The following is a 21530-nucleotide window of genomic DNA, read 5'->3' on the forward strand; positions in this document are numbered from 1 at the left end:
TAATATTGTAGCATTAAGATCACAGCCTTAGAAATAATTTCACTGAAATCTATGCAACAAATGATGCATCCAGGGAGCTAAGGCAACGGCTGCGAGTCAAATCTCACTGTGAAATCTATGGGACTGGATTGCAAGTAAATGTGCTCAAGGTTGAAGTTACAGTGGTACTCTTTCAATTTATACTTTCATTTGGTCTCATGGCAATGTTTACATTTTTTGTTTCATTATACGTACCAGACAAAAAAGAAGAAAAACTCACCATCACCAGGTTGCAATGTTGACTATCATCTTAAAATATCCTCCAGGATATTGTTTTTAGATTAGAAGGTCTAGACATTAATACAGCTAGAAAGGAAGACCAAAAGCATTTCAAGAGGTGTTTTTTTATTCCCATGCTCTTAATTTTGAAAAAAAATCACAAAAACATAACTTATAAAACAATATATACTGCATCCTCCACAACAGCATTATTGAAACATCCAGCATAACGGTTACCACAGGTGGGAATACACTGGGAAAGAAGTACCTTGTGCATTTTATATTATGTTTCTTTGTCATCTACAAGTAATAAGTATTGACAGAAAGAAGCAACAAATATGTCTGCAAGAAAACTTCATATGCGTTTTGTATGCGTATTAATATTTAAAGATCATATTTATCATTTCCATAGGTTTTTTTTATTTGCCAACAAAAACAACTCATTTTAAGTATCTACATTTACATCATAACACCTTTTTAAGATTTCTTGTTTGGGTTCCTTGCTTTTTGTTCAGAGCTGGAAAAACAAGTCACTTTTTCAAACAGTTTCCCCATCCGTGAAGCTACTCTAACTCCTTTATTTAAGATGCAGTATCAACATTTCAGGATAGTCCTTTTGCATGTCTTTAAGCATTTTTCCTAGATTATCTAGGAGAATTCTTTCTTAATTAAAAAAAATTAAATAAGGATGAATGATAATTTGATTATCAGAGTAAGACTTTGCAAAGAGGAGGGGAAGTTTCTGCAAAGTTCCTTTTCAAAGGGAGGAGATTAAGAGGGATACTGCAGTCTCGGGAGGATATAAATGAGAGAGAGGTAGGAACCTTTTCAGCTGCTTAGTGCTCGGAATGGTCGGGTCTTCATCGCTTTCAGCAAAAGAAACAAATCCCATCAACAGTCATGCATTTGAAAGCAACATCATATATTCAACGGCCAAGCACAAGGAAAGGCAAAAAGAGAAAACAGAATCTTATGGAAGTGGTTGACCCTTGTCATGCTGAATTTGCTCGTGTGGAGTTTCATCCTTTCATATCCGAACCACTCCACGCCCCGCCCCCTCAACTCATTCTTGCCGAACGATATACTCTTCCCCTGAAGTGGCAAAAACAACACTGAAACCACGCCTCTTTTCCCCACCCGCTACCACAAAGAGCCCCACCCAAAGCCATATAATTTCATCACTCTCGCGGTTTCTCTTTTTCTCCCCACCACGCCGTTATCGCATTTCCTCGTATAAAGTGGACGCTTATAGAAGAAAGTCCTGTGCAAGTTCAAGTAAACACACGTACAAAACCCGCATCATCCAGAGGAGAAAAAAAATTGCAACTCATCCATGTATTAAGGTTCGATTTGGGCATCTCCCTCTCTCCTTGCCAGAGATTGCTGGTCCGTCCGTTCCCCCGCCGTCCCTTCCTCCTCTTTCCCCCCTCCAGAGCGTCTTCCTGCCCCTGGGCGCAGCCGCGGTGCCTTTCAGGAAGAGGACGCCCGTCAACTGTTGTACTGACAGGCATTTAGGGTGGAGCCCGGGCTCTGCAGGCTGCTGTAGCCGAAGTTCGAGTGCTGCTTGGATTTCAGTCTCAGGCTGGCCAAGCTGGAGTTGCAAGTGTCCCTGTAGACGCTGTAGGGCGAGCCCGGCGGGCCGTAAGGGCAGGCCGGCGAGGACATGGCCGTGTTGAGCGACGAGCCGCTGAGGTTGTTGAGGCCGGAACTGGGCACGCCCGGCACGGCCGAGTGGCCCATGGAGGACGGCATGCTCATGGAGGGCAGCGTGCTGGGCGCCGAGAACATGGACTGCGCCGACGACAGCGGGCTCATGGAGTTGAAGAAGGTGAAGCTCTTGGAGGAGAGCGGCGCGGGCGCCAGGCTTTTGGCGTGCCAGTAGTTGGATGGGTAGCCGGCGTACACCTCCTCGTAGGGCTGCATCAGGCCGCTGAACTGCGGCACGTAGCCGTTCTTGCACAGGTCCATCTGCTGGTTGCGCTCCCGCTTCCGCCACTTGGCGCGCCGGTTCTTGAACCATACCTGCAAGGGGGGGGGCGAAGAAAGAACAGGCACGCCCGGAGGCTTAGAACTGGACGAGGAGCAACAGCACCGGCGCAGCTTCTGCTTAAGATCCCCCGCTGCCCGTGCACGCTAAGGGCCAGTGGGGCAAGTTAGGTAATTTCATACTCTGACGGTCTTATTCCCCCCCCATCTTCTTTATTAGACGACTTCAAAATGTGCTCAACCATCTTGGGGACACTCCTGCTAATTTTGTGGCTCAGGGGCCCCTGAGCCATTTCATGGAAAACATTCAACAAATGGAATTTAAGGACCTAAATCCATCTAATCCAGGGTTGGACGCCATTTCCCATCATTCCTGTCTTTTGGTCGTGCTGGCTGACGGGAGTTGGAGTTCCACAATATCTGGAGGATACTGACAGCCAGCCAGACGCTTCCAGGAAGCCTCTCTGCTCAACTGAGGTTCAACTGAGGTTCCCTTTAGTTAATATGGCTGATTGTGTCTCCATGATTCCATCTTCATGTCAGATCCAGGGCTCAGCTGCTGAATTTGCTCCCACTGCTCAAATGCCTTGCTGTCAAGAGGGGGGAGAGGGAGCCCAAAACTTAACTAAGGGGAAAACACTCTGCACATGTTCAAAATTATTCTTTCTAAAAGAAGAGGTGTCAAGGTTAAATTTATTTCTGCTGACAAGCTATTTCCTTTCCCTCTTATTCCCCAAATAGGTACGAAAGCACCTTCTGGATATTCAACTAGCTTTTTTGCACAAACTCCAATACATTTCTCACATGATCCAGCCTGAACCTTGGCATTGAAAGTAGGTTCTAGGGTTCATTTAAGACTAGACTCAAACCAAACGAGTTTACTTCAGGAATGTCCCTTACTGTAAGGACCTATATTTTTCATTTTTATTAATAGAAGGATGACTAGGTCCTTCATAAACATGTAGAGTCACCTTGTTATGCTGGTTTTTATTCTTTATCGCACCACAACCTGGCTGCATCTGATAAAGTAAAGTATTGCCTATACCAGGGGTTCCCAAACTGGTCTGTGGACCACCACTGGTCTGCAAGCTTCATTCAGGTGGGCTGTGGCATGTCTGTGAAGACCACTTAAAATCTGAATGCTGTGGAATTCAAGTTGTAGTGCAACGAAATACAATAGGTAAGAAATAACAGAAGCAATAAAAATGCCATTAAAAACCATACATCTAGCACAGCACATTACAATTGCTACAATAGGCAGAAAAATCATCCGCAAAGACCCTTAGCAATTTTCAAGCAGTCCGTGGGGGGAAATGTTTGGGAACCACTGGGCTACATAAGATCACACAACAATAAATCAGCTTTTAAAATGGGTGGAGAAACTGTGGCCCTTCCTGCTGGATAACAACTCCCAGCATCCCTGCCCATTGGCTGTTCTGGTTGAAGCAAACTCTGGTCACCATTCTTGCTTTCAAAAGTGATACAGTACCTTTGAACATCTTTAACATGAATGTTTGTCTGGATTTTTAAAAGAAGCTGAACTGTCAGTTGGTTGTCACTGGCAATATTGCCCATATTCATACTGCTCAACTCCATAGGGAAGGCTGTGTGTGGATACAATAACCTATTATGCTAGTGAAGCCATTTTCTCAATCTAGACGACAGTCCTCCAAAAGGAACACCCTGACCTGAAGTCAACAGAGTGGAACTGAGAAGCCAGTAGAGTAGAATTTATTGCTGGATCTCCAGTTCCAGTCTCTGGTGAGCAACTGAAATAATTAAAATGATGGCCGCAAGCCACTTCAAGAATGTTAGATTCAATAAGGCTTTTAACTGATTAATCGACAAAGGAATTAAATTTAAATCAATATCCCATTTACCAAACTCTCGCTCTGGATGTCTTTCTGGGGACAGTGAAGAAAAGACATTGGTTCCTCCTGTGGGTATCCAGCCTGATCCCATCCAAGGTTGTCTGGATTTCCCTTATCTCAAGCCTTCCTCCTCTCCTTTATACACCTCCTTATAAATGCATTCAGTAGGTGCCACCCTCTTCCAAGCAGTGTATCTCTGGGGTACCATGAAGTAAAACACCTGGTGGGAGGAAGGGCCAGATAAATAAACAAACAGAGCTGCTTTGTCCATTGCTTTTCCTCCTGCTCTTTAGGACCTTGATAAATCCCTTCCTGCAGATTGCTGCCTGGGACTGGCACCCCATCCACCTCCTCTTTATGATCTCCCAAATTTCAGTTTCTCACTTCCCTTTGCTGCTGAGTATTAACTATCCTTGCCCAAACTTCTTGGGATCAGGCCCTGGTTATGGAGGCTAGTCTGCTTTCTCCAATCCTAATGCGGTTAAACAAACAAACCCTCTGTACAGATCATAAAAGGGGGGCTGTACAAGTATGTTTAAGGTAAGCATAGAGCCCACCACCCCCTACTGTCTTTTGCCTTTGAATGGATGCAGCATCTGTCTTTCAATATTTAGAATTTACAGCTTTGCTGCTGGAGAGGGAAAAGAGGCTCCTGGGGTTTAATGTAAAAAAACAGGGAAAGAAGGGGGGTCTGATGCAGATTTTCGGAAACTGCATCTTTAGGAACGCAAAGCCTTCTCCCTTTCATAAAACCTCCAGGGCTCAGAGAACAGGAAAAGCCACCCAACTCATAATCTGAAGCAGGACACAGCCAGATCTGGTTTAGCCTCCTGGTAAGAGACTGCATATTTAACAGGGAAGTATTGGGCCTCATCCACGTGGTTTCTGTTCTGGGTTAAAAATCTCCCCTTCGGTGGCAAGTATCTCTGGAACTGCCTGTGTTACTGGTGGGGGTTATGGTCTTTGCAGGTCCTGGCTGAGTACAGTTACAGCAACCAGCAAATAAGAGGTGACATCAAATTCACTCAAATTCTGGGAGCATGAGCCTTCCCCAAAGTGGAAAAGATGTTCTGTTTTTCAAGGGGGCAAGGAGCTCATTAAAACAGACCTTTGTATTTAAAATCCCTCTGTAGGTGATGCTCACAAATGCCTGAGATTGTAGGTGCAATAACCTAGAATTATACAGGGAAAACAGAAAGTCGAATTTTCAGGAGGAAAGACCGGGGGGGGGGGGGTCAGGATCTGGTGTAAATATAAAACAGGAAACGAAGACAGACAGTGCGCTCAAAACCTGTAATTCACTTCTCAGAAGGTGCTTCCAGCCAGGAATTTCCTGAAAATGAGGTCAATAGTTTTAATGATGGCTTCTAGACAGTTTAAAGGAAGGTCCTCTTAGCAAATTAAGGTTGGATTGGCAAAACTAGATTTTTAGGGCAGTTCCGAATAGATGGATAGATTCGATAGATAAAAGGCAGACATGAAATGTCCAGTTTATGCCCAGATCCTCGATAAGATCATTAATTAATTAATATAGCTATTGATTGCCAGAATGGCTTCTAGCAGTTTATAAGCATAAACCCAACTCCACAACTGACTTGAAGGAAACCTTCTTTTCTGCTAGTGAAGCTGACTGCCATGCAAAGATCAAAAAGGTAGTCTGCAGGCAGTGTTTTATCAGCTTGTTTTGCCCAGGTCTCAGCGGTTGACATAGGCCGAAGTGGAATTTCTGAAATGATCTCTGCTTGAGACAGAATTAAGGAGGGTAGCATTCTGCCCAGATTAAGTTCGGTTGCAAATGGGGATAGAGATACCAGTCCTTGTGGCTACCACATTATACCTACTTACTGAGAATGTGCACCTGAGAATGCACTGGGGAATGACGCCACTCAGGAGATATGAATAGGGGTTAGGTGTACATTGCCCCCAAAGGCATCACACAGCTTTAAGATGCTTCACTTTGGCTGGATCCTGCCAAAATTAGCCTAAGTGCCTCACTACAAAAATACAGCACATTCTCTGGCCCTGCCCATATTTAGTTACAGAAGCACTCCCATTGATCACAGTGAGACTTGAGTCTCACCTTGCTGCTTGAATTTTCATCTCTTCCTTACAAAAGCTACTTTTTATTTGGAAGCTATTGGCTCCTGATGAGTTGTTACAAAAGGCCTTAAGGGCTGCAATTTCTGGTATGCTTACCTGGGGGTGAGCCCCGGTGAACTCAGTGGAGCTGACTTTGACATGGCTAGTGTAATTTAGATTTCTGAAATAAATATTTAACCTCTTAGGATTTCCTAGTACCCCGATCCCTAAACCAGTTAAGCTTCTGATCCCATGCAGGTTTTGCATCAAAAATAAGTAAGGGGGCCTTCCTCCTAATGTGCCACTTGACCGCTGGAAGCAGACCAATGCGGAGGAAGGTGTAATCCTATGCAGATGTTACTTGGGAGTCTCATTGCACTTAATGCAATTTACCTCCAAGTAAGCAATCATAGGATAAGGTTTCACCATGGTTTCCAAAAATCCAGGACCTCATTTGGGTACAGTAGGATTTTCCTAACAGTCTCGCCAGTTGATTTTGAAGTTTTCACAATATACCCCCATTCACTTTTTTCTTCGGTATATCAGCCCCTTTGCAGTGGTCGCTCACTCGCGCCCATTAAGAGGTTTTAAGAGGGTTGCTACAGGAACCATTTAACTCAGTGGGCAGTTTGACACACTCACTTCAATCCTTTGTAATTCTTTCGCAAACTACACTTCCTCAGCAGGGATTAAACACACCCACAGCTCCCGGCGGTAGAAGGCTTCATTCTTCCTTCTAGAAAGCACAATGCAGGGGAAGATCCCGAAATTAAGAAATCGGTGGTGAGGGGCACACCCTCCAAACAAGTCCAGTAAACGAAAAACCCAAAGTTAAAAACGAGCACAGAGAAAGTCTAACAAAATGCTAGTCGTTTTTCCTCCCCTGCCATTTTGGGCCACTTTAAAAACAAACAAACAGAAGCAGCCTCTGCAGTTGCAGGTAAGAGATGTCTAGAAAGTCGGCTCTGCAAATATTCGGGACTAAACCCTTCGCTGACTTGGGAGTCCAATGCAGCTTGCCCTGCTGGCTGAGTTTACCCTCATTACATTTTGGTCTGCAGAGTGCTAGTGAACTTGGAAGTTAAGAGCCATTGATTCCAACGAAATCTATTTAATGGAAAGTGTGGTTTTGTTGGGGGGGGGAGGAAGTTAGAGTCACACACCACTCCAAAAAGCCCACCCCATATAAAGCCAAAACCAATGGGATTCTTACCCTGATCCTGAACGCTGAACTTGAAGTTGGTTTAATTTCAGGGGACTTTTCTTAGCGTAAACCTTAGGTCCATACGTTTGAAATAAACTTCTACTGAAAGCCGTTGGATATGATCAGGATAGCTGGTCCATCGGCTAAAAAGCCAGATTTGTGAATCACGCTACTACTGTTAAAACAATCTATACTCTAACATACGGAAGGAGCGGCCAAAATAAAATAAAATAAACCGCACAGGAAATAGGATCTGTCATAAACGGTTCTCGGTTGATTTTAAGGATTTTGCATCTCTCTCTCTGACACACAGACCTTGAGCTGGACATATTAAGTAACATTCTCTTCACAGGGATTTATTTTCCCGCAGTGGCCACGATCCAGCCACAGTTAAAGGGCAACAACCACAAATATATGTACTCAGAAGTCCCACTGAGTGCAATGGAATTTACTCCCTGTGAAGTAAGTTTACTAAAGAGAGTACTTGACTCTCCCTCTGAATTTAGTGTGACATGCAACCCAAAGCAGGGCATCGTTACTTGAAAGTAAGTCCCAATGAGCTCCAGAGGACTTGCACCCACAGAAGTGGTTATTGGTGGCTGGATCGTGCCCAGTGTTTTAGTCGCGAGGCGCAATGGAGGGCAACGCTCTTAATTTATTGGAATAAAACCGCCGCATTCTGCAACACATTCTGCAATATTTGTTAAATACAGGAGGTAAACACAACAGTCTGCCCAGGTAGCGCCATTCCTAACGCGCATCCCAGGGAAAGCTGCCCTGTGGACAGGAATGGGGCTTGCATTCGGCCATACAGCTAAAGATGCGCTGTGACCCAGCGGCACAGAAAAGGCTTAAACCCAACACTACATGCAGGGCGAGTCAGAAACTCTCCCATTTATTAAAATTGGTCGAATATATTTAATTTTCTTTAAACTAAGAACTAAAGTCCAGAGTCCTGCCCCCATTTCGACTTCTGTGGATATTTCCCGCTGCTCTCGCCTAGCACCGAATGAAATGCGCCAAGGAAACACTGTACAACTGAAACACCGCCCCATAACAGCCGGGGCCAAGAAAGAAAGAAAGCCCCTTTCTGGGCCCATGAAAAAGCCTCTACACGCGGATGCCTGCGCTCCCTCTCTGCCCCCAGCCATCGCCGGAAGAGAAAATAGATTTCCCGCTTGGAATTAAATGGCCGCTGCATTGCATGAAGCCAGGGGGAAACAATCAACCCGGAAAGACGTCTCTCCTGGCCAAGTCCCGTTTGTCCCATGCCACAGAAAAGGAGAAGGGTATGTGGCGTGTTTCCCTCTCTCCCTCGACAAAGAATATTATTTGTTTACAGGCCAAGCCTCTGCATGCTTACTCGGAAGTAAGCCCACTCTGCTCTACTGAGTCATTGGCGAGTGTTCCCAAGACTGTCAATGGAAGGCAGTGGCGATTTCATTGTAAATCAACCAGCTAGTCAGTGTGGGCAATACTGAGCTAGAGGGACCAAGGGGTCTGACGCAGTGTAAGGCAGCTCCCGAGGCTCCCGATGAGGCCTCGCTTCGGGGCTGTTGGAGGCGCCCAGCGGGCCTTTCAGCTTCCTTATCCCAGTTGGGCTCGGGCGGCACCGCACGCATTGCCAAGGATCCGCGACTCATTCCTGTGGAAGTCGCATCTGAGCCCCTGGCGGGAACTTGCATCGACCCTGACACAGTGGGCCGAGATGGGCGCCCCCCAAGAGCCCTTGCTGATGTAGGTGCCTTCCAGTCAGTTACGACTTATGGCGACCCTATGAATCAGCGACCTCCGAGCATGAGCCCTAACCCCCCAAAGGGGGCTGCGCCTTCACTCTTTGGCGCTCAAGCGCCGCCCAAGTGAGGCCCGATCCCTGAAGTGCAGCAGCTGGGTTTTCAGCAGCTCCCGCCCTCGGATTGCCGAAGATCTGGAGCTGGGGCTTACCCGGGTCGACTCGGGAGTCAATCCCATTTGATGTCGTACTCCCGAGCTAAGTGGGCACAAGTCGGAGCCTGCAATCTTCCGCGCGAGTCGCCTGGGAGGAAGGCGCGAGACTCCCTTCGGAGGAAGCCTGGCTAGGGGTGTGGGCTGCCCGTGTTGGACCGCATGTCTCCTTGCACCATGTTGGGACGTCAACCGTGCAGCCCACCACGCTTGCTCGGCCGTCAGCCTCACTTTTCCCCGTGGGGCTTCCTTCCGGGCAAGCGTGCAGAGGGCCGCAGTCTCTACCTCGGCTGGTGTTTCGTGGGTCCAGGCGGGGACGTTAAATTAGAGCGGGAGTACAGTAGAAGCCTCCTAGTCGGGCCCAACTCAGCCCCGGGGTTTATTTCTTTATTTTGCCGCCTCCTATGCAGCAGCTGTGGGCCCAGGGACTCCCCTACCTCCCCACGGTCAGGAGGACCCTCTCTCTCCCCTCCCGGCCAAAAGCCTACAAATCAGGACCCAGGTTCCAGTTACACGCTACAGACAATCCTCTGTCGGTCTTCTTAGCAGAAAGCGAAATTGACAAAAGACGGTTCAGGATCTGTAAAAACAAAAAGATCCTCCGCACGCTGACCGGGAATAAGGCCGCGATCTGCAACAAACTTACTGGGAGGTACGTCCCAAGGAAGGCATTGGGACTTACTTCCGAGTAAACCCGTTTCCGATCTCGGCTCCATCAATGCGTGGTCAAAAGCGGCCATGCCCAGGTGAGTTTGCAATCGACTAAGCTTTTACTAGCGGACTTCTAGGCGTCTTCAGGCAGCCGGGGAAATGGTTGGATTAACAGGGGAGGCCGTGGAGAGAAGAGCGGAGGTCGGCTCACCCTGACTCTGGGCTCCGTGAGGTTGGTCCACACCGCGATCTCTTCCCTCATGCTCATGTCCGGGTAGCGGTTCCTCTGGAAAGTGGCCTCCAGCTCCTGCAGTTGCTGGCTGGTAAAGTGAGTCCTTTGTCGCCTCTGCTTCTTCTTCTTCGCCGGATCATCCGCGTTCCCATCGTCGCTTTTCTGCACACCACTTCGCTCCTTTTCTGGAAAGGCAAAAGGGCGGAGCATATATGTCGAGACAAAATCAATAAATTACAAAATGGTTTTTTAAAACACGGCAAAAGGCTTCTCCCACCTCCCTAGCCCAAAACATCCTAACTAAACCCTCTTTCGGCAAGAAATCTGCACAAAGTGAAATCTAAATTGCTGCTCTGCAGAGCCCCAGTTACATCCTTCCACAGCAGCGAGAGCTCTTGGACTGGAACCAGCTCGTCTGTTTCGGAAAGCCCCATCAAACACAACCCAGGACAGAGGATTTTCCATTACAGAAAGGAGGGCCTATCAACTCCGGATCTTGATCTAACCTTTCTTTATGCAGAAGACTTTGAACCCTACAAAAAGGGAAAGAATTGTGTGTGTGTTTTAATTAACCTATGAGGAAGGAAATATTTTTAAAAGGTGGGAGAAACTCACAAAAACTTCTTTACAAGTCATCACTTCATGTTTTTTTTAAAAAGTCTCTAAAAACAATGAAGAATTCACTTAGATTTTTGTTGTTGTGGTTGGATATCTTACTATCACATCAGGAGGGTAAAATGACAGACGTAGGGACACAACATTTACTCCCCACAAGGGGAACCTTAGAATTTACTTAACCCCAAACGAGGCTTTTCATACAACTGGTTTAAAGTTATAGTTTGGGAATTTGGATTCTTAAAGTCTGCAGATTTTTCAGTTAGACAAAAAAGTTTTTTAGTTAGTTAAATATAACTAGCTAACCAACAACAACAAAAATAAAATGCATTGGATCCTAACACCTACCTACAGCTTTGGAGCACGAATATTATTTGAATTCTTTTCCATTTCAAAGTGCAGGATGTGTACACACGTTTTCACACAAAACGTAATATCTACGTGTGCGTTTAGGGCCACGATTGGTATAAGCTCCTGTTGGCATTTGCATTTACATCGGGACCGTGCCTTCAACCTACAGCCCTCTGGAAGTCAATAAAGAAAAATTCCGAGGACAAAAACTAGCAAAGGTTAAGACAGTTCTAAGTTCTATTGACTTCAGCTGGGAAAATGTAATGCGCACTTAACTTGAGCGTAAATATCCTTGAATTCGGTTGACTTGCTTCTGAGTAAACACGCATAGGCTCGTGCTGCACGCACACTGATTGAAGAGCCCTTAGTTTGCTCCAAGTCTACATTTTCTATTTATAGTTAAAGAATATCAATTTAGTTACTTAAAATATATAACGACCATTTCATACGAACGCAACCAGGTTCTAAACCTGGCGCACGCGCCGGTGCAGAGGGAATCCAATCCATGGTTATTTAAAAGCAATTTAGGAGGAAATACCTAGACAAGCCAGTTTGATTTCAGGAAACTTCGTCGTTCACCTGCACTACGATGCTAACACATTTATAGCAGAACCGTGATTTCAGACCGATCGTCTGCGTGTTTACTCAAAAGAAAAGCCCACGGAGACCCCTCGGACTTAATCCCAAAGGATTGTCTCCTGTGATGCTTTGCTGTAAAGCATTTTAAGTACTCCGGCTCAACTTGGCACAGCCATTGAAGTCATTCTGCTTGCAATCCTACCTGGGAGCAAAGACCATTGAACTCGGTGGCACTTACTTCCGAGTAGGAATGCTTAGGGATGCTTATGGCCTGCTTTGCTGGATAATATACTCATTCACTGTTGCACACTGCTCCGATGTTACGGAGCCAGGACTTGCAATCGGTTTTTAAAGGGAAATGATCTAAAGGATTTTATAAATAGAATGAGATGTGTGTTACTATATGCTTATGTCCTGTGCGTGTTTATTGCAATCTGCAAAGAGGAGTCCACACACAAATTCCTTCAGTTGGGATGGTCTGGACTCCCCACACATCAGAGAGAAATCAACAATATAAACGAAGAGAATAAAATAAAAACAACACATTCACTCCCCAGCGCCTGTCTATTAAGTAACTTTCTTAAAATAGATGGAATAAGTTGAAAAATAAAGGGGTTATGGATCTCAGGCATAGACTATTGTGTGTATGTGTCTCGTGAGAGGGGTTTTGTATGCACCAACATAAACGTACATGCTGATATGATTTGAAGTCCCACTTCTGTGGCATTTACTTAGAATCGTCACCTTCTTGTTTCTGCATGCATTGCCATGCACAAAGTGTAATGGAAGGTGGGCCTAAATATGTGTACAGCACATCAATGTTTATACAATTAACAAACAAAACCATAGCGCAAGATCCATCCAACAGTAAACTCTTTATGTCCCATTGATTTCAATGGTGGAGATTAAAGTATATGCTTTAATCAGTGGGGTTTCAAAGTTCTTCACTTTCTTTGGATCAAGCGCTACGTGCCACTTTGCAGAGCGAAAAGGAAGTGTGTGTGTGTATACACACACACACGTGGACGCCCATTAGTGTGCATATTTAGGTACACACACTACCCATACAAACAAGCATACACATACATTTTAGGGACTCACGCAAATACCTTTTGGTTCACTTTAATTTGTATCTAAGATGCTTATCCTAAATCAAAGGCTTGGAATTTAATTTAATTTAAAACGAATTTAAAAAACGTAGCTTATTGTGAGAATATTCTATGCACTGAAAATCCTAAATAAAGGAGCTCTAGTTTCCCTCCCCCCAAATCCCTTTTAAGTTATTAATTCATATTCTCTCCCCTCCCCTTTAAAGTTACTCCTGGGCTCATCTGGGAGCTTTGAAAGTAAATAGGAGAGTTCAAACGGTGACACGGTTCAAACCCCAAAGTGGCGAATGACCTTATTGCAGCTCTGATGGCCCTCTTTCCAATAAGCAGTTTGCAAAGCAAACAAGGCAAGGCCTGGAACAACGCGCTCGCCTCGTTAAAGCTCCCTTGGTGATGTCCAGACCAGACGCCCTTCCCAACCCAGATCTCCCCGCTTCCACCCCTCGCCCTGCACCCATGACTAGGCTCCTAACCCTTGTCATCTCTGGAAAGACGGGCTTCCTAGCAGCGTCGGAAAAAAGGATTTCCAACGGCCTCCCGTTTCTTCAAATTGCCCGGGGCGGGGACAATCTGGAACGCCCAGCGAGGCGAGAAGAAAAAGGCGAGGAAAACACGGACAAGAAAAAAAAAAGACATATAAATCTTTGGCCTCAACCGAGGGACCGTCCTCCGTCAAGGCAACGGCAATCTTGGCCTTGGATTCATCCTCTTGCCAGTTTCATTATTTATTTATTTATTTATTTAATTTATTAGTCGCCCATCTGGCTGGTTGTCCAGCCACTCTGGGCGACATACAAGATAAAAAACAATACATTAAAATGTTTGAATGTTGTTCAGTGTTGTTCAGCATTCAGTGTTGTTCAATGTTCACACAATTTAGGAAAACTGTAGTTGGAGGTATGATCTTCTGTCGAGATGCAAATGGCCGAAGCAGCTACTCCGGGACTGGAAGGATTTGCTGTGTTGTGCATCTCCTCCACCAGCAGCAGAAGATGGTTTTCAGTCTTCCTATCAAACTTTAACAGAAGGTCCTCCAGCTGAGCCTCCACTCCCAACAGGAAAAAGCCCATCTCTCCAGTTTCCAAGCCAGCAATTTAAAAAAAGTCTGCCTGCTCCGACGGGCCTCTGATAGTTTCCAGTCATATCATACATTAGGCTTAATTGGTCTCAGCACATTTTCCCCCTTAGAAGAAGTGAAAGGTACTTTGTGCCTTGGCATGGAGGACACGGCCCCGCTACCCCAGCCCCGTTGGGATTTATGAGCCACAGTTTAGGAGTACAGCGACAACCTGGAGCAGCCCCCTCCTCTTTCCCGCGGCTCTCTCGCCGCAGCCTTTCAGCCGAGACCCGGCAGCTGGCGAACCGCCCTTGAAAAAAGAGTGGCCTATTTATCGATTACCTGGCGGGGCCTTAAGGAGCCTCTTTTTCGCTGGAGCCGCTGAAACCAAATTTCCCTATCTTCAAAGGACTTCGGAAGAGCACCTTGAGTCAAGAATGAACCTGATTTCCGTAGGGCAACTTAGAGACCAATTTCAGGCCTACTGCGACTGTTTTTACACGGGGTTTCCTGTTATTCCACAAATTAGGTGCATTTTAAGTAGACATGTAACTTTCCCTGCCTTTCTTGATCTATGTTCCTTCGTCAACGGAAGGTAGGCAAGCGCAGGTGCATTATCGATACATAATGTGTGTGCATGTGCATATGTGTGTGTGTGTGTGTGTGTGTGTGTGTGTGTGTATATATATATATATATATATATATATATATATATGAATGTAATTGTGATTAACCAAACAGAGGTTTTTATTATATTAACAAAACGTTTCAGCTTCTGCCTTCATCAGCTGCTAACATACCAATATGTATATATTGCATGTGTGTGTGTCTGCGCGCGTGCCACACTCTTTCAGGTATATGTGGCTAAAGTCACAATTATCAATGCAACTGCAAACGCAGAACGGGACCGTTCGAGAGATCGGAAAAGTGATTTAATTTTTTATGGAAATCAGTACACTTTGTGTTCTCGAAAATTGCACTACAATCCTGTGCACGCTTACCTGGGAGTAAGCCCTCGTTGGACACAGTGGGATAACATAGCACTGGGCAGTAAGTCTCATAGAGTTCACTTCCAAGGAAGGGTGTACAGGATTAAAGCCATAACCTCCTACTGTGCATTTGCCCCAAATAATTCACTTCCAGGTTACAATCAGCCATTGAGGTGTTGGCCTCATTACTTCCAATGGGTCTTTAAATGATACTTTAAGACCTATCGGAACAAAATGTCAAGGCAAGGAATAAGGTTGTTGGTGTTGACTTTAGGGGCATTCCTTAGGGACTCTGTGAGCCTGTCTTCTGTTGAGATAGAAGATAACCTCTTCAGCGAAGGGGCCTTATTACACACGAGACGTCCCCTAACTTTGAAACAGGCAGACACAGGGTTTTTTTGCGTGTGTGGGGGGAAGAGAGTAATCCAAAATTCTCCTTAAAAAACCGACAAACTTTAAGGCTGCAGTCCTACACACGTTCACCTGAGAGTAGGTTGCCTTGAGCTCAGTGGATCTTTCTGCCATATAAACACGAATAGGACCTACTCTCTCTCTCTCTCTCTCTCTCTCTCGCATTGTTCTCTGCTAAAAATGACTCTTCCCTTTACGAAGACATCTTGTATTCACTGCCAAGTTTCATGTAATGTAATGGATAGCCTATGGAATAATATAACTTTTAATTGTCTGGAATTTTCTCCCTTACATTCCCACCCCCTCATCCCCTCCTGATTTTTGATGGATGCCTCCCCGTCTTTGACAGCGAGATCTTTTTGCTTGTGTACGCTTTCCAAACTGGAAAATAACGCCAGCAGAGCTGACATGATTTCAGAAACATTCTGGAAAAACCGCACCCCGAATGGAAGCTCTGAAAGAAATGTATAGCTGCATTAAAAAAAAAAGTATAAACATAATATACATCTGAACAACACCCAACTTTTCGGTTGCATAAGAGCAGTATAAGACATATGGCAGAAAGACGTTTAACCTGATTAAAAACTGAACAAAGCTCCTCTGATGCATCTTTCCTTAGTAGAGAAGGAAGGAATTTCCTTCTCCCTACCTTAGATACATACCAACTAGGCGCACTCGCCGGAAAGGACGTCCATTCTTACCTGGGACTTCGGTGTCCGAGGACTCGCTGGCGGAATTCTCAATCGGTTCTCTGGCTTCGGAAGATCTTTGCAAATGGAAGCTGGGAGCCATGTCGTGGGGAGCCTGGGGCGGTCTTAAGCCGTCGGGAACCCGTTCCAAATTCATCCCACCTTTAAAGGAATCCATAGCGAGAAGAAGACTCAGTCGTGGCCTGCTGTGTCCTCGGGGGTGCGTGCGTGCGTGTGTGCTTCTTACAAAGACTGGGTTACGATTATTCCACAGCGGTTGCAACCAGAAGTCTGCTTTTTAGTGGTACTTGTTAAATCCACTTGGCTCCGGAACGGGCTTGCCTGGCTGTACGACAGGCACCGCCAAGCCTCGAGGTGCTCCGGCTGCATAGGCGGGAAAGTGGCAAAGGTCCCCCCCCCCTTCAAGAGAGAGAAGGTGGGGAAAAAGACGACTTGCGCGAGGTGGCTAGTTTCGAGCGAAAGAGCTTCAAGCGATCTGCCCCAGAACGGCTGCCTGTAAACTGAAGCGAAGCTCCTCCCTTCCCGAAGGTTCAAAACCTCCCCGTCCTCCTGGCTAATAGATCACGGCCATCTAGCGCTCTCTCAGCCTACTGGAGCTGCCTGCAGACTCCAGGTCCAGACGAGCGCTCTTTGAGGCTAGCTTGGCTCATTTCTTAAAGAGACAGCTCCCGCTCTGAAGCCCGGAAGGATCTTCCCTCCCTTGAGGCTCCTCTCTCTCTCTCTCTCTTTCTCCACTCGCTTTGCTTTAAAAGAATCACGACGGTCGGCACGTCGCTCTTCACCCCAGAGAAGCCTTTAGCCAATCAGCTTGCTCGCCCCTCTCTCCATCAGTGCCTACCTCCTTCCAGAATTTATGGTGCAATCCAAGGTCCAATTCCAAGCAAAGGGGACCTTCTGGCATTGACATCACCGGAGAGGGAGAACTGGGGGTGGGCGCGGCGGTGGCGGCGAGGGTAGATCGCCCCCTCAAGGTGAGGCCCACTGGGTTGAAGTCAAGGCAGTTTTCCTACCGGGAAATGTTTGCCTCGGAGGGCACATCTTTTGAGGCCACATCCTATAGAAATCTATAACCACCACCACCATCCCGCTTTCAATGGCATTGTACAGCACGCACTGTTTGGAAGTCAGGGCGCATGTCCGAGCTCACTTCAAGGGGATTAGTTACTTCCGAAGAACCGCAGCCTTATGCCCATTTACCTGAAAATGAAGCTGATTGGAAGCGGCGGGGCTTAAGTGGGAGTAAACGTGTCATAGGATCGGCTTGCACGACTTTTTAAACAATCCCATCATATTCATGGTTGAGACTCCAGTCCTAAATACACTTTTGGAGAAAGTCCTACTGAAGACAATAGGACTTACTGTCCAGCAATCCAACACAAGGTTGGGCTGTAAGATGGTAAAAAAGACGGCCTTCCCCCGCTATTTCAGCGCTTGGATGGGAATCGTCTATAACGGATTTTCCTGGGTATTACGTCTTACCTTTTCAGTAAGACTTTGTGTGGATAGGATTGCAAGCCACAACTACTTTAGGGACCGAGGGCGGCAACGGCGGCGGCGGGTGATTCTTTTGAAGTAATTCGCCTTGTGTAAAGAAATGGACTGTGAGATTGCTTAGGAGGTGTGTGAGACCCATGGAAAGCAACGGGGCCGAATTCCACGGAATTGCTCTCGTAGGGTGAGAATTAGTTGCGGAATTAGGTTCTGGAAGCTGAGAGGTCTCTTACCTCCGACCCTCCGTCCACTTTGAGAGGAGGGGGGAAAAGATTTCAAACCCGAATCCAAATGCCCCATCGAAAAATCCACAGAAAGCAAGGCTCGTTTGGGATTTGACGAAAAAATAAATTAAACTTTACTGGATTGGAAATTACGACCACCCTCCTTTGCAGGATGAAACGGTCCAGTCAAACACCTCTTTCCCCCCGCTCCCCCTCTCATGGCATGGAAAGGTTGAGCACTGGAAAGTTCTCAGTTTTTAGGGATTAGGGTTAAATGTAGCAGCGAAAGAACTTGTCCGGTGGCCTTTAATTTGGGGAGGGCGAACACGGAAGGGAGATAATTTGTTTTCATGGGACCAGAGACTGCAGGCTTTTTCGCTGGCCATTTCTGGAGCCTTTGGAGGGGAGAAATGAGGCCTGGAGGGGAGAAATGAGGCCCCAGCAGACCCCACCCTCTCCTTCAGTGGGGCAGCCGGAGAGGATCTTCCTAATACGAGAGACAGATTTAAAATACAGGCTTTTCTTATGGGATGCTGCTTGGATGCGATGAGATGCTTTCAGCCTGTGAGAGTGCCGCTTTCGAGGCCCTTCGATCTCGACACATGGAATCTTGATATTTAGGGCCGTTTTCACGCCTGCCCCTTACACTCACTTTTCCCATTGCTGTAAATCTAGGAAAAAATATTGGCTGGGAGCGTCCCTCTGGTTTCTGACAGAATGCTCATAAGCGACAATCTCCAGACCAGCATCACCATACTAATCATTGTTGCCTTTAGATCACTGGAACTTTCTACTCCCATGTAGACGTCCGCGAGGCTGCAGCTTCACGGAGTGTCCCTTAACTCGGACAGATAGGCGACTCACAAATAAAATTTTATTATTATTATTATTATTTACCTGAGGATGCAACCATTGCATTCCATGGGAGTTTTGCCATAGATTTCCGTGACGTGGATCGCAGCCTACGTGCACTTAAATTCTCGTTCTTCCAGTCAGCTGGGTGGCCTGTAGGGATTACCACAATCTGCGAAGCACTCATCCGAGAGAATTTCAGGAGAACGACTTGGTAAACTGGTTATGGATTACAGCCTAAAACAATCTTCTTTGCAGCTTGTCAGCCGATTGGTTTAAAGCTTAATTGTTGGGGCCAGGGCAACTTTTTCTTAGGTTGGCTGAAGCTGGGAAGGTTGTGGTTGCCGTGCGCGCGCGTGCATGTGCCTGTGTGTACACGCGCGAGCCACTTTGGTGACTCCATAACGAGCTGTTTACAGTTCTGCCCGTCATCCCGACCTCTCTCTCTCTCACACACCCCGCTGAAGCTGACTGGGCACTCACGGGACATTTCAAACCGAGGACAGGCTTTCCCCTTATTCCTGCTTCTTGAAAGATTTTCTCCAAGCCAGGCTCGCTTTATACTGGCCTCAAAGGCACAACATCAAGCCTCTCCCCACCCCAACTCCACTTTCAGATCCACTGGAAACCAGGATTCCTGTTGAAAAGTTTGTCCTACTTGGTAGATGGGTTGCGGTTTGATCTCTACGTAGCTATAATAGTATAACATCATACATACATATCCTCACTAAAGGTTTCAGCAGATGGATGGCAAAAAAAAAAGCCGGTAACTCTCAACAGAATGGAGCTTGTATTTATAGTTCCTTCACTCAAACTCAGGGAGTGCCTTGAAGTTGATCCTGACTTATGTTGACCCTATGAACAGGGTTTTCATGGTAAGTGGTATTCAGAGGTGGTTTTACCATGGCCTTCCTCTGAGGCAGAGAAGCAGTGACTGGCCCAAGGTCACCCAGTGAGCTTCATGGTTGTGTGCGGATTCTCCCAGGTCATAGTCCAACACTCTAACCATTACACTACACTGGCTCTCAGTTCCTTCACATGACTATATAAATATCTCTTTGTGTTGGTGCATATTAAATTGCACATTCATCTTTGAAAGACCATTTAATCTCCACCCCTTCTTGGACAAACCTGGGTTGGAGAGAGGTATGGATGTTCTGCCATCGTCTCCCCATTCTCTGAAATGTTGCCTTGTCTGTCATGCATACTGCATTAAATAACAAAGGTTGACAATGATGTTATTTAGCATTGTTCTTTTGTGCAAAGTGTCTGTTTTGGACAGAATAGACATTTTGGATAGAAATACCTTCTTTAGATGTTAAAGAAAGGGGGAAAATTGCAACTCAGAAAGATGAGACCAGAACCTGGACTTTTCCTTGTCATCTCTAAGGAAGTCTCTCACCCCACCCCACTCCACCCCACTCCACTCCATTGTGGAGGACCAACTCCCGTCATATCTTGAAAAACATATAACCAGGAGTGCTTCAGTGACAACTTTACCATTGCCAAATAAATCAATCTGCAGCAAAGGCATACCTAAGCACAGTTCCTTGGAAAGTATTCCATTTGAAAGCAAGGAGGCCCTGTTCTCAAACAAACGTGCCTTTGATCCTGAAGGTCAGTCCATACAAGATCTTGCTCAATTGGCCTAAAGCAGGAGTGAGGAACTTGTGGCTTTCCAGATGCTACTAGACTACAACTCCCATCATGCCTGACCATTGGCCATGCTAGCTGGGGCTTGGGTGAGGTGGAGTCCATCACCATCTCGAGGTTCACCATCCCTGGCCTAAGGGGAGTACTGGAAGGATCCAGTTAGGTATATGTTCCTATGCTCAAAGGATGGTCTCCACATCAAGCTGAAGTTAGGGGCAAACATCTCTGTGTTATTTTTAAAGGGCTGGGGTTATATTTAAACTCACAGAATCATCGACGACTATCTGAGTATGGGTGAGAAAGCTGTTGCCCTCCAGATGTTGCTGAATTACAATTCCCAGCATCCTCTGCCATTGGTCATACTGGCTGGGGCTGATGGGAGTTGTAGTTCAGCAACATCCAGAGGGCCACAGGTTCCCCACCTATGATCTAAAGGAACATTTCATCCAGCCCCCAGGTTTGCCCTGTCCTAAAATAAAACACTCTCAGAGATAATCAGAACAATTCTCTGCCCTGGTATTGGGTGTGTCATCCTTCACACTCCTTATTCCGGGGAGTGTCATTGAATCTACTTCTCCAAAAGAGAAAAAACACCCTAGGAAGCCACTTTCGGTTTAGCAAACTCCTGAAGTCCACGGCCCCGTGATCTCCTTAGGCTGATCTTGTTTTATTGCTCCTCCAGCTTTTCCCTTCTTCCCCAACAAATGTGTGAATTGAAGACTGGAGAGTGGCTAAGCTGACTTTTCCCAAACAAGCCCAGAGCAAATTATTTTTAGGAGAACGTCAAAGCCCTGCAGGTGAACCACTACGCCCTGAAAATGGCCTTTCAATGGTTTACTCTCACCTCTCTAGAAACCACCAATCCACAACCCCTTTCATTTGAAATCAAAGGGACAGCACTGCTCGCCTTAGAAGCTGCTTCTAAGCAAGTGTGTTTAGGATACTAGCCTTCATCCAACATCCCTGCATTTCAGTTGGTTCAGGCTTGGGTCCTAAACATACCACTTGTAAAGGCTATTCAAATCACAGGGGCAAACTTCCAGTGTGGTCGACCCTTGTGCTGTTAGCCAAGGGAACTCACAAGCTACAGTCTCCAAATCCCTCAGACCAGAACAAACTCGAGGAAGCCTGTGGCCTACTCCAGGATCACTCTGGAATCAAGTGTCAAAGATGGTTCAAGGCTTGCAAGTGGGTTGTCACTAGGATCTGCTTGGGATCCACCAAGTTAAGTGAGGGAATAAAACCCAACACTTTCCTGTTTATA

At 46.2% G+C, this 21530-nt stretch overlaps 1 protein-coding gene across 1 annotated transcript in view; it reads right to left on the reverse strand.

Annotated features, from left to right (window-relative positions):
• Nucleotides 1–382: 382 nt before the first annotated feature.
• PITX1 (paired like homeodomain 1) overlaps nucleotides 383–21530 on the reverse strand; it is a 56103-nt gene continuing 34955 nt past the window's right edge. Inside the window, exons 3-5 of the mRNA XM_061617177.1 lie at nucleotides 16038–16187; nucleotides 10205–10410; nucleotides 383–2280 (exon numbers count right to left, since the gene is read on the reverse strand). Coding sequence (XP_061473161.1) covers nucleotides 1747–2280; nucleotides 10205–10410; nucleotides 16038–16187 — 890 coding nt within the window. The 3' untranslated portion in view covers nucleotides 383–1746. The remainder of the gene's footprint in view (nucleotides 2281–10204; nucleotides 10411–16037; nucleotides 16188–21530) is intronic.

This window comes from Rhineura floridana, chromosome 3, assembly GCF_030035675.1.
Source record: "Rhineura floridana isolate rRhiFlo1 chromosome 3, rRhiFlo1.hap2, whole genome shotgun sequence".
Taxonomy (NCBI): Eukaryota; Metazoa; Chordata; class Lepidosauria; order Squamata; family Rhineuridae; genus Rhineura; species Rhineura floridana.